The sequence below is a fragment of the Malus domestica genome, chromosome 06 (assembly GCF_042453785.1).
Source record: "Malus domestica chromosome 06, GDT2T_hap1".
Taxonomy (NCBI): domain Eukaryota; kingdom Viridiplantae; phylum Streptophyta; class Magnoliopsida; order Rosales; family Rosaceae; genus Malus; species Malus domestica.
The window spans coordinates 30,601,842-30,614,478 of NC_091666.1; the positions used below are offsets into that span (position 1 = coordinate 30,601,842).

Sequence of the window (12,637 nt, forward strand, 5' to 3'; positions counted from 1 at the left end):
TTAGTTGATTAAATATAGTGGTCACAATAGTGGTACTTCTCCGCACACGTTTCCAATTGTCCAATTAAAAGAAAATTGACCCCAAACACTAGTTTTTGTGGGCCTATTTTATGTTTATCCGCATGCAAGGATTATTTTATCCCAACCCATCTTTTATTTGTTTTTTTAAGGTACCAAGGGATGGTCAAACTTTTATTTAAACACAAAACAACAACACAAGGTTGGTAAATGCAAACAACACTATTGGGGAAGGATAACATTGAAATTATAATTTTATTTAATTATTTGGGTTTGCCTTTTTGGTACCTAAATAATTAGGTTTTTGATTTTTTATCCACTATAGCCATTGTATTACTTTGTAGGCCAAGCTAGTTTATCTAGGTGACGAGTCACGTCTCCGGATCTCGCAATCTGGAATTGACGGACCGAGTAATTTTGACCACTCATTTCAAATGTTATAGCCTCTACTTCATCCCGATGGCCTAATTCACAAAAACTAAGGGTCCAAATCTCTCTTTCTTTTGAATTATATGGATTACGTGGTCTGTCGATTTGGGACTACAAGATCCGAAAAGGTTTTGAATCCTTAAAAAAGAGATATATATGTAGAGTTACTCATGTGAACGTTATATTTACAGAAATAGTTGGCAAACTAATTTGTGAATATACTTTTTGTATTCTTGTGTTAAGAGGTTTAGTGGTAGGTTTGGTTATGGTTCACTAGCCTTTGGATATATATGATGCCAACACACTCTCGCACACACATATATGGATTGTGAATTAGAATTTCCTCACATATGCACACAAATGAAGAGATTGAAAATATTTTATCAATGTTGATACCAAACAATATTTAATTATCAGATAATTTCACGTCTTACCCAAACGGAACCTATTTAATTTATATAAGAGGAATGCTAGGTGGACTAGTTTTTCAAACTAAATTTGCAAATCATGTAATGTGTCACCAATATAAATAAGCACATTAATCAACACTTAATTAATAATCTAATCATCAACAAACACGTTATATAATTTATAAAATTTAGTCCTGAAAATTGATCTACCTAGTATTACCCGACAGATACATGTCAAACTAATTGAGGATGAAATGTGAACATGATTATCATACCAAACTTTCTGGCATTAATTGGAGTTTAGTTGAAGTTAGGCGCAAGACATACGGATATGGTTCCATTATAGATAACGAATTGGAATCTGTCATACACAAACATTAAAAGAATTTTCTTCACGCTGATTTGAAACTACACGGTTTATAGTTTAATTGGCTAATTTCGAGATGAATTTTCACACCCTTATTATTGCTTGTATTTAGAAAAATGTACAATGATCAAGAATTTAAATTAACAATTAACTAACGTATCATGTTAAACTAACTCGGCGAACAAAAACTAGAAATACATCACATAAAATCGGAGTAAGGGAGAGATTTTTCAATGTGATCGGTACACGGAATGGTACATCACGTGCCACTATACAAATGGTGAAATATATGTGCTAAAATGTTAATAACTTAAAAAATAAAATTTCCCACCACTTTTATTAAAATACGTGGTGTATCACTTATGTTCCCGTTACAATAAAAAAATTCTCGGAGTAAGGGGTAGATATGAAATAAAGATGGAAAGGAGGTGACATTAGTGAAAGAAGAAAGGCACAGCACAGGACTATAACGTAAAACCAACCAGGAGTTTGCAACCCAACCATAACCATAGTCTCTCTCTCTCTATCTCTCCATCTCTCTATCTCTATCTTGTTTATCTTGTTTCTCTCTCTAAATCTCTCCATATATATCTTCTTCTTTTTTGACTTTCTACGCCTATTAATCTGCCTCTCGAGGCTCCACGAGCTTCCTTTGTTGAACGAAACAATTTAAGCACTTAAAAAACAACCCCAAAACGGAGCTCCATCCAAATCTTTCCGATAAATATTTCTTTTTCTTAAATTATTAGTCAGTTTCGAAACCATTAAAAACTCTCACAAATCTCACCGGTTTCCAACCTAACATACACCTCCTCCTCCTGGTCTCTTTCCCATATAAAAAAAATATCAAACACGGTCTCTTTATCCATTTCTCTCTCTCTCTCTCTCTCCCTCTGCAAACAGCTCCGAGTTGTACAGTGAGTTTTCTTTTTTCTGGGTTGCTGATAATTTAAGGGAAATCAATACTTGTGCTTTTTTGGGTTGTTGGGAGTTGGCTTTATGATTCAGTTTCTATGAAATGACACAGCTGTTTTCTTCTATTTTCTCAGCAACCAAACAGAAAACAGTTGTTGGGATTTGTCTTCAATCTCTAAATGCGTAAGTTGTTTTCGCAGGATATTTTCTCTTCACATAGCTTTTTTGTTGGATCAATCCGACTTCATTTCAGGTTAATCTCTTTACTTCCAATCACCCCAGTTATGTTTGTTCGCATAGAAAATTTATATTTTAATCGAGAAAGATAAAATCTTTTGCTCAAAGGGTTGTTATGCATCGAGTTAAATACTAAATAGATAAAAGTTTGAATCTTTAAGGTAAAATATATCATGGTAATTATTAAATCGAAAAAAGTTTTGAGTTTTAAGGTAGAATATTATCAAAATATACTTTTGTGAATTAAATCTGCTGAGAAAAATGGAGCGAAAGTTGCAAAAGCTGCAGTGATAAGTAATGGTTCTTGGATTTTAATTTGTACTTGTTTTAGTTTGTTACGTGAGAATATGAATAATGATCGGAGATAAGGACGAATCCTTTGAATAATAGCCGAACCAGATATGTATTTGCATTTATTGGAAATTATTCCTTGCGTCTGTTATGTTTGTACAGATAAGCTTGATGCAAATGAGGATATATATGTATATATATATGTGTGTGTGAAGTTCATGTTTTGTGGATAAAATTTAAACTGCAACTTTTTTTTTTTTATTTCGGAAATAATTCGATTTCGCTGCTCTGAGAAGTTGATTTGAAGATCATTTTTGTTAATTGAAGATTTTAGAAATGGCTTAGGATGTGAAAAACACCATTGATGCAGAATCTGCTTGTAAGTTTATAAACGAGGTATTTATATGCATACATTTTAGTATATTGCTTCCATTTAGTATTTTTGTATTATATTTTTTTATATTATTTTTTATGGTTTTCTGTATATGGGTTTGGATGATGATCTCCTCTTGTTATTGGGTATGCTCTGATTTCTTCAATTTAGTTGGAATAGATAGCCAAATCGGTTCGTCAGATTTAACTTTCTAAAATGTGCAGTAGTTGAAAAGTATTGCAGAACTTCGAGCAAGTTCATACTTTTTTGTGAAATTAGATGCAAATGGTTTTACAAATCGCTCTGTAATAATGGTGTTTTCATTAGAAATCTGCTCAATCTGCTCAATCTGCTCAATCTGCTCAATCTGCTATGCTTTGTGATCTTCTTTGTCCAGAGATAGGGATCGGATGCTGCACCCATTACTAATAATGTTCTGTCCCATGATAATTAATTGAATATTAGTCTTTTCCTGCATTTCTTATAGGTTCTTACTTTGCACAAAATTCTTGATTGTAGATTATATAGAAATCCAAGTCATTAAACTGGTGTAACAGCGCACAACCGCAATAATGTTCTCAAGATCGTGCATTAGTTTGTTGGAGTTGTCATCCGGGGACGTGTTGAATTTCCCTCAGACTCCTAGAAACCTCCCAAGGGTGATGACTGTTGAAGGAGTTATTCCTGATGTAAAAAGTAGTGACGGTGTTGATGAAGATATAAGTGTTCCTCCTTCGGAAATATGTGAGAAGAAGATCATTGTGGCGCATTTTCTCCCTCTACATGCTCAGAAGGATGCAAAATCTGGGAAATGGAACTTCAGTTTGGATGAGGATCCAGTTTTGTTGCAACTCAAAGATGGTTTTCCATCTGGTACTGTGGTTATATATGTCGGTTCTCTGAAGGTTGACATAGATGCAAGTGAGCAAGAAGAAGTTTCGCAGAAACTGCTGGAGGAGTTTAATTGTGTGCCGACATTCCTTCCTTCCGAGCTGCATAAGAATTATTATCATGGGTTCTGTAAGCAATATTTGTGGCCTCTCTTTCACTACATGCTGCCAATGTGTCCGGACCATAGTAATCGCTTTGAGCGGCATCTTTGGCAGGCATATGTTTCTGCAAACAAGATGTATGCCGATAAAGTTATGGAGGTGATCAATCCTGAAAATGATATTGTATGGGTTCACGACTATCACCTTATGCTTCTTCCAACATTTTTGAGAAGGCGTTTTACACGAGTTAAGCTTGGCTTTTTCCTCCACTCCCCTTTCCCCTCGTCAGAAATCTACAGGACCCTTCCTGTCCGAGATGAAATTCTGAGAGCACTGCTAAATGTAGATCTGATTGGATTCCACACGTTTGATTATGCTCGTCACTTCCTTTCTTGCTGTAGTAGAATGCTTGGTCTTGAATATGAATCTAAGCGGGGCTACATAGGACTTGAATATTTTGGCCGCACAGTGTACATTAAGATTCTGCCGGTGGGGATACACATGGGCCAACTTGAATCTGCGTTAAATCATCCCTCTTGTTCCATGAAGGCCAAGGAGATTCAAGAGCAGTTCAAGGGGAAGAAAATCATTGTTGGTGCCGATGACATGGACATATTTAAAGGCATCAGTCTAAAGTTGATGGCCATGGAACAGCTTTTGATGCAGCACCCGGAGATGCGGGGGAAGGTAGTCCTGGTTCAAATTTTAAATCCTGCAAGAAGCACAGGGAAAGATGTTCAGGAAGCAAAAAGGGAAACATATTCAGTGACCAGAAGGATAAACCGAGTCTTTGGATTCCCAGGCTACGAACCAGTTGTTTTGATTGACCGTAGCGTTCCTTTTTATGAGAAGGCTGCCTATTATTCTTTGGCAGAATGTTGCATCATTAATGCTGTGAGGGATGGAATGAACCTGGTCCCCTACAAGTACATCATTTGCAGGCAGGGTAATCAAAACGTGGATAAAGCTATTGGAGTTGCCTCTGATTCCCCTCGTACAAGTACACTCGTTGTCTCAGAGTTCATAGGTTGCTCTCCATCTTTGAGTGGAGCTATCAGGGTGAACCCGTGGAACATTGAAGCTGTTGCTGATGCACTCAACGTGGCTCTCACAATGCCTGATTTGGAAAAGCAGTTGCGGCATGAGAAACATTTTCGGTATGTTAGCTCCCACGATGTGGCTTACTGGTCCCGCAGTTTTATACAGGATTTGGAGCGAGCATGCAAAGATCACTACAGAAAACGTTGCTGGGGAATTGGTTTTGGTCTGAATTTCAGAATTTTGTCACTTTCTCCGAGTTTTAGGAAACTTTCAATTGACCATATCCTCTCTGCATATAAGAGGACAAACAGGAGGGCAATATTTTTGGATTATGATGGAACGATAATGCCTGAATCTTCCATTGTTAAGAACCCCAGTCCCGAAGTCATTTCTGTTCTGAAGAACCTTTGCAGCGACCCCAAGAACAGTGTGTTTATAGTGAGCGGAAGGGGTCAAAACTCACTTAGCGAATGGTTTGCTCAATGTGAGAATCTCGGTATAGCAGCTGAGCATGGATACTTCATGAGGTATGTTCTTACATGTGCGTATAAATTTACTTATATACTTCATTGTGACTACTAGTTTGGTCTATACTTGTGTTGATTCCTCATTCACTTCTATCATGTCACAGATGGAATAGCACGTCCAGCTGGGAAACCAGTTCCTTAGCCATAGATCTTGACTGGAAGCAAATTGCAGAACCTGTGATGAAGTTATATACAGAGGCGACCGATGGCTCCTACATAGAGAGCAAGGAGAGCGCCTTGGTTTGGCACCATCTAGATGCTGATCCTGATTTTGGATCATGCCAGGCCATGGAGTTGCTGGATCATCTTGAAAATGTACTTGCGAATGAGCCTGTAGTTGTTAAAAAGGGCCAGCATATTGTCGAAGTAAAGCCACAGGTATATACGTTCTCAATGTTCTTTCCTCACTTTCGCATTTCTCTGTTTGTATTGTGGCCTAAAGGACGTCTTGTGGCTTAAACTGCAGGGAGTTACTAAAGGTTTAGTTGCACAGAAAGTTCTTTCCACGATGATCGGTAATGGGAATGCGCCAGATTTTGTGCTGTGCATCGGGGATGATAGATCAGACGAGGACATGTTTGAAAGCATATCGAGCACAAGCTACACAACGTATAGTTCATCTCAAGTTGCAGCTCCCGAGATCTTTGCATGCACTGTCGGACAAAAACCTAGTAAAGCCAGGTACTACCTCGATGATACAGCGGATGTCGTCACATTGCTTAAAGGCCTGGCAACCGATTCAAGTCTCAAGCCAAGGGGCAGTGGGGAAATTCAAGTCCCTTTCGAGAATATTATCTTAGATGAATGAGCTGCCACTGTTCAACAACCTGCCTAGGGTAGTGAAGAACATCGACGGATGCTTTTCTTCTGATGATACAAGTACACACAAAGGAATCGCGGATTAACTCTTTATGCTTTGATACACTAACCTATTCTTTGCATGGTGGAAAGCCGGACATGATGCTGCTCTGGGTGTTTCTTTCAAAGAGAACGATGATCACAAAAGGATTACTGCGGATTTGGAGATGTCAATGGTTACTAATGGAATATGCGGTGGCGATGTCAACAAGGAGAAATTCTTCAGTGTGCCGGGAAAATGGTCCGGTATACAAAGTTTAAGACAATAATTGGTTGGAAACTTGAAAACCGAAAATTTCCAACTAATGGTATTATGTCACTTTGTGTACTAGACCGTGTTTCCGGCATACTGAAAAATTTCTCGTCAACTAGATGGGATTTACCTTCTTAGTTCACAGGTTAAAACTTGTTTTCTATTTCATCAATAGTAGTTTTTACAGATAGATTCAAAGGCCATCATTTGTTTGTAAATTTGAAGTGGCTTTGTACTTGCATGATACTTGATTCTTTTCTTTGTGAAATCATAGTTTTTACCGCAAGTTGTCTCTGGCAACACTCCTCACGTTCTGAACGGAGATGGAAGTGTAGTAAATTATAATTTACAGTCCCAAATGACAATTGTAGTTTATGTCGTTTTCAGGAGCTTTCACAAGGAATTATAGGCTCAGTTTTGCCAATTGAATTCATGTAGTTTGCTTAGGATCTTAAACAAAGATAATTCTTTAACATCAACAGGCGAAATTTGAGGTTTTGTGTCGTTTTACACGTCTTGGGGTGTAAAATCAACCTTTCGGTGGTTAGGCCTTTCACAGTAGGTCGGAAGAATGTGGTTTTTTCAAGTAGTTTGCTTAGAATCTCATTCAAATATTGTGGAAAAGCCTTAAGTATGTTCTAACTTCTTTTCGTTTCATCTCAAAATGTGGCTCGAGAATTTTTGGGTTTGAATCATCCCCTAAAAGGTTAGTCGTGTTCTTCATGTGTGACTCCACAACTATGTGAATCCGACAAATCCGACATGCGAATACTAGAATTTGCCCTCCACTTGATTACCGCTTGACAAAAGCGCCAATTTTGCCAATTTTCATTTTTTTCCCTTGATTGAAATCTTAAACAAAACAACAGGACTTCAATTCGTCATAGAGGGCTAGTAGAAACTGCATCTTGTTATATTCTTCTTTGGTATATGTTACATCATATTACTGAAGTGTTTCGATTTTTGGTTTTTACTTAATGGACTACGTTTTTTAATGCTCGATAGTTTGAGCAGTAAGCAAGTCGAGTAATACAACTATTACCAAGTCGAGTGAGCTTCCGCTAATACAAATCAAGGACGAAAAGACTCAGAATTCAAATAACAGGTGCTTATCGTCGAGCGCGTTAGTCTCCCTTAAAACCGCTGTTCGATTGCTAGAACACCGGAAATGCTTGTTTTGGAAGTGCACTGGTTCTGATCTTACCTTACCTGATTATATATAGTAGACACATATTATGATACAACTTTGTTTGAGCTGTTCTTGATCGGGGGGGGGAGGTGGTGTATCGAAAAGTGATTATCATGGCCTAGGCCTAGCATCACGAAAGATTTGGCACAAAACAGAATGCAATGACGTTTTATGATTCATATAGCCAGTCTAATAACACTTTGTTGTTCACTTAACCACTCAGTGTCATGCCGGTACATCTTTTCCCGATAAAAACTGTGCGGCTGCTGCATCAAATCCCGGCACGAAATGTCAGTGTCATCCCGGTACATCTTTTTCCGATCAAATCTGTGCTGCTGCTGCATCAACTCCGGCGCGAAGTGACTGGATTGATTCAGTTGTGTAATCTCTCCATGTTCTTTCCGTGTTCATGCATTTTCTTCATACCCTTTCGGCTCCAAATCTCTTATGTTTCACAGGCTTGGAAAATGTGATGGATTAGAGAGATCATCAGAGTTAGACTTGTTCGCATAAGATTTTTCGTACTTTGAATATGTCGTATGTGGCATAATATTTTTGTTTCCCTCTGGTCGTTTTAAGCTAAGAGGCTTGACCGATGTCGTTTTCAGTTGGCCTCAGTGCCCATTTTGTCCTCCTCCATACGCTTTACCTCAAATTCTCTCAACCAATATGGTTGGTGCCAATTTGTTTACTTTTTTCCTACTCTCATGTTCCTAAATAACCAGTTATTTAGTATTAGATTTAGTAGTATTTTTTTTACATTTGTAAGGGAGAAATATGTTATGTTTGAGTCTCGAAAATGAAGAGTTCACAACCAATTTGTTTCTTCACTCCGTAAATATGTTGTCATATTTTAATAACCATATTAATTTAGAAATTAACTAGAATACATACACGTATTTAACACACTCATCGTAATACTAAAAAGAAAAATACTAAAACGGAAAGAAAAAAAGGATGAAGAACAAAAATGGTAGAATGATTGGTCTATGACTATGGCAGCACTGGAATTGATCATGCCTAATCACCACCGTTCATCTTCTTCTTCTTTCTATCTAAATTTCTTGTCAGTTCACCTAATTGGGACCCACATGTTCCTTCCCCAAGCGTCACCTACAACAGCAGTATTCTTGTTTATTACTCAAGAAAGAGGAGGAATTTATTCTCAAAGCTCTGTGAATTTCCACTTAAAGATTTTTGTGTTCCAATCATAGAATTTTAAGATTATAAATTGTTCATATTATAAATTACACTATAAAGATCATCTTACATTTTGATGAGAAAATTAAGGTAAGGCATGAGCATCCCTTTTTTTGCAGCGTCACTCATTGAATACCCATTTATTAAAGAAGACCAAGCTAGCCCTAAAGTCGAAAGACGAAGGCATCAAGGCAGAAGGAACAAAGATTGTTTGTTACACGACTTAGCAATTTAACAGGCTAGCCTTGTGAACGATTACCTTTGGTTGCTATCCCCCGCTCTTGAAGGATTGGATTTGGTGGAAGTCTACGGTCATTTAGTCAATCGATTGTAACAAATACATAGACCGTTTTCATAATGTTTTCACCAATTCGTTTATCTATTTTTATACAGTTCGATGATTAAATAAACTTAATTTTAATTGATTTTTTTTAAGAACAATCTTTTATAAAGTAATTTATAATATGAATCATAAGACAAAATTCTATAAATCGAGAACTAATTTATAGGGTCTCACTTTCATAATTTCATTCTACGTAAGCTTGAAATTTTTTTTCCCCATTTTATGCCTGTAAGTTAGGTTCCTCCACTCTAAAACATATAATAATTGATAATTATCGTTACGTCAAATCAGATTAAAAAAATATAATTGTACGGCACAACTGGAACCTCACCATTCACCACACGACAGGTCGTACCGTGCACAGAAAAGTCAGAATGGTCACCGGCAGTCCCCGGTCACCTCATGCTTCCGTTACAAACTTCCGTTTCTCAACGGCACCTGTATAAACACCCCGTTCCGCAGAGAGCCACGAAATTTCTCAATTGGGGGTTTTCCAAAGCCCCTCTCTCTCTCTGTCTCTCTCTCTCTCTCTCTCTCTCTCTCTCTCTTCGATAGTCATGGAGGACATTGACATGGAGTCAATAGGCCATGGAGGAACAAGTTCGCGCTGCTGCTTCTGTTTTCCGTCGTCGTGGTCGCGGATGCGGACCTCCCAAAACGATGACCGGTGGTGGTCCCGAGGCATCAGGGCCTTGTACAAGCTTCGAGAGTGGTCCGAGATCGTCGCCGGCCCCAGGTGGAAGACTTTCATCCGCCGATTCAACCGAAGCAGAAGCATAGGCCGTGGCGCCGGCGCCAGCAATCACGGGAAATTCCAATACGATCCCTTGAGTTACGCTCTGAACTTCGACGAGGGCCCCGTCGACGAAGACGACGAAGTCGTGGGGTTCCGGAATTTCTCGGTCCGGTACGCCTCGTTTCCTCAACCGGCAAAGTCCGGGGGTTTGACGGAATCGGGCACAGACGTGGCGGTGTACGGGTGAAGAAATTGCGCCGCGACGGCTATCGTGCGCCCGGGGGGGGGGTAAGGGAGGGATGTTTTGTGAAAATCTATGATTTAGCTGGATTGGCTAGTCAGTGACCTGGCTCGGAGGGTGGAAAGGTTGACCGTGACGTTGACGTGGCGCCGCCTTTTTTTATTTTATTTTTATTTATCATTTTGGTTGATCTCGTTGTAATATTTTAATTTTTTAATTTGTTTTTTGGTTTTTTTTTTTCGATAGGATTGTGGTTGTTGCTGGGTGTATAGAATTGTCAGATACTATGAAGGATTGTCAAATTAATATGAAACCAGTTGATGAATATCGTGCAGATTTTGGAGGATTTCCTAGAAATTAATAAATATTTTTATATTATTGTTTTGCAATTTTGCTAAATACAAATTAATTTTATTATTAGAGGACAAGACTACTTTTCCTGGCATTGTAATTTAGTGTCAACTTGTTTGCAAAAAAATAAAATAAAATTAGTGTCGCTTTTCTAAACAGTCAAAACTAATCGATTCAGTGTATGCTTTTAATAACTTTACAAGGAATGCTTGCTATATTCTCCGCTTATCGTCTTTGGTTTGCTTTTGCACTTATTAACTATCGTGTGGACTTCACACACTCAAAACAATGTTTTTAAGGAGTAATGCGGCATGAGAAACTCAATGGGATCTCTGTAAACTCCTGTTTTTTTGCATAATGTTGTTACAAGAATTGACGTTAAATTGTGCGGTGGGACACACCAACACATGTGAATTACATTTTTATTAAAAAGATAAAAATACGGTATGAAAAATGTTGTAAGAGTAGCATTTTTGGTTTTTAAGGGTTTAATACCTCACTAAACTCACTATTATTATTTCACTTTTACCTCTCCTAAGATCATCTCCAACCCTGGGTTAAAAGCCAAATTACCCCCCAAACACTCTCCAACCCATGCTAAAATTTTAGGCTAAATGCCAAATGCTATTTCTGGGCCAAATACCCCCCAGCTTTCCCCCCGGGCTAAATGCGAAATGTTTATCGGAATTTAAATTTTTTTAGATTAAAATGTTCATAAAATTAATTTACAATAATCTACATATTTATTTTTTTTTTTAAATTGATTTAAGAAAAAAATTTAGGCTAATTTCATTCTTTAATAATTCCGGGCTAAAATTTTATGGTAGAAGGGTTGGAGCAGAAAAGATGTTTCTGGGCTAAAAGCTAAATTTTCCGGGCTAAAAAATTTGGCTTTTAGCCCAAGGGTTGGAGATGGTCTAAAACCCCTTTTTACCTTTCTTCCTTTGTTAAAATTTTTCGACACCCAAACTTCTGGTCCATAGTTTTCTCTGCCACCCTCAAGAATAACCCAATTTGCTGAATTTTGGGTCCATTGGGATTTAAGCAAATTTCCAATAAATGAAAAGAAAAAAAAAATTATCGCCTCCGCAATTAAATTGAATTGCTGCTTGCTTTATCATCATCTCTATTTTTAATTTATATTTTTTTGTATGAATTTATTTTCCAACTGGAAAGCAACTGATTTAGAATTATGAGGTTTGTCTACTCTGTGGTAGCAAAAATCAACGGTCTTCAGTCTTGACGAATTTGTACTTACAAAAAAAATTAGCATATTTGATCAACGACCAAAGCCTTACGTACCCACGGGGAGGGGGGGTTGGCCAATTGATCTACAATGCCTAAGTTTTCTTTGAAAATAGTGAGTGTTTAGGGCTTGTATGCGTAGTAAAAGCTTACCAAAATTTGGTGGAGATGAAGGTATATATAGGAGGAGGTGGCCGGCGGGTGTTGGGTTTTGCCCTGCACACGAGGCTTTCTATTGGCCAAGTTATGTCATTCGTAGGATGCGCAAGGAAAAGAAAATTTCAAGATATTAATTAGGAGATAATATTTTGGAATGATGCTGGAAATATCCTTAATTAATGGTGATAGGGATTCTTACTTAATGGAGTAAATTGCAGCAATGGTCCCTTAACTTTAACCTAATTAGAGTAATGATCCATCAACTAAAAATTCATGACCATTGGTCCCTTAACTTATCAAAACATGTAGCTATGATCCTTTTCGTCAACTCAGTCAGAATTCTGTCAAATTGAGTCATGTTGGAAGGATCATTGCTACAATTAGGTTAAAGTTGAGGGAACATTTCTCCAATTGGGTTAAAGTTGAGAGACCATTGCTACAATATTTCTCATTTTGTTTTCC

At 37.7% G+C, this 12,637-nt stretch overlaps 2 protein-coding genes across 4 annotated transcripts; both read left to right on the forward strand.

The window, feature by feature from the left end:
• Positions 1-1,717: 1,717 nt before the first annotated feature.
• Positions 1,718-6,997, forward strand: LOC103437743 (probable alpha,alpha-trehalose-phosphate synthase [UDP-forming] 10). 3 transcript variants are annotated; one of them, XM_029098745.2, is made up of 5 exons: positions 1,718-2,141; positions 2,340-2,392; positions 3,560-5,600; positions 5,705-5,978; positions 6,067-6,997. In XM_029098745.2, the coding sequence occupies exons 3-5, from the start codon at positions 3,613-3,615 to the stop codon at positions 6,406-6,408; spliced, it is 2,604 nt and encodes an 867-aa protein (XP_028954578.1). In that variant the 5' UTR covers positions 1,718-2,141; positions 2,340-2,392; positions 3,560-3,612; the 3' UTR covers positions 6,409-6,997. The 3 variants fall into 3 exon arrangements, with proteins under 3 accessions (XP_028954578.1, XP_028954577.1, XP_028954579.1); XM_029098744.2 differs by having other exon boundaries at positions 1,723-2,141; positions 2,274-2,392; XM_029098746.2 differs by lacking the exon at positions 2,340-2,392 and adding an exon at positions 2,274-2,322 and having other exon boundaries at positions 1,976-2,141.
• A 3,003-nt stretch (positions 6,998-10,000) lies between these two features.
• LOC103437744 (uncharacterized) lies at positions 10,001-10,426 on the forward strand. The gene has a single exon (XM_008376240.4). The coding sequence runs from the start codon at positions 10,001-10,003 to the stop codon at positions 10,424-10,426; it is 426 nt and encodes a 141-aa protein (XP_008374462.1).
• The last annotated feature ends 2,211 nt before the right edge of the window (positions 10,427-12,637 follow it).

Excerpts from the sequence above, each read along its gene's own strand:
- LOC103437743 (XM_029098745.2), top strand. The coding sequence starts at position 3,613 with ATGTTCTCAAGATCGTGCATTAGTTTGTTGGAGTTGTCATCCGGGGAC. Across the intron at positions 5,601-5,704 it reads GAGCATGGATACTTCATGAG|ATGGAATAGCACGTCCAGCT; the intron begins GTATGTTCTTAC and ends ATCATGTCACAG. Across the intron at positions 5,979-6,066 it reads TTGTCGAAGTAAAGCCACAG|GGAGTTACTAAAGGTTTAGT; the intron begins GTATATACGTTC and ends CTTAAACTGCAG.
- LOC103437744 (XM_008376240.4), top strand. The coding sequence starts at position 10,001 with ATGGAGGACATTGACATGGAGTCAATAGGCCATGGAGGAACAAGTTCG.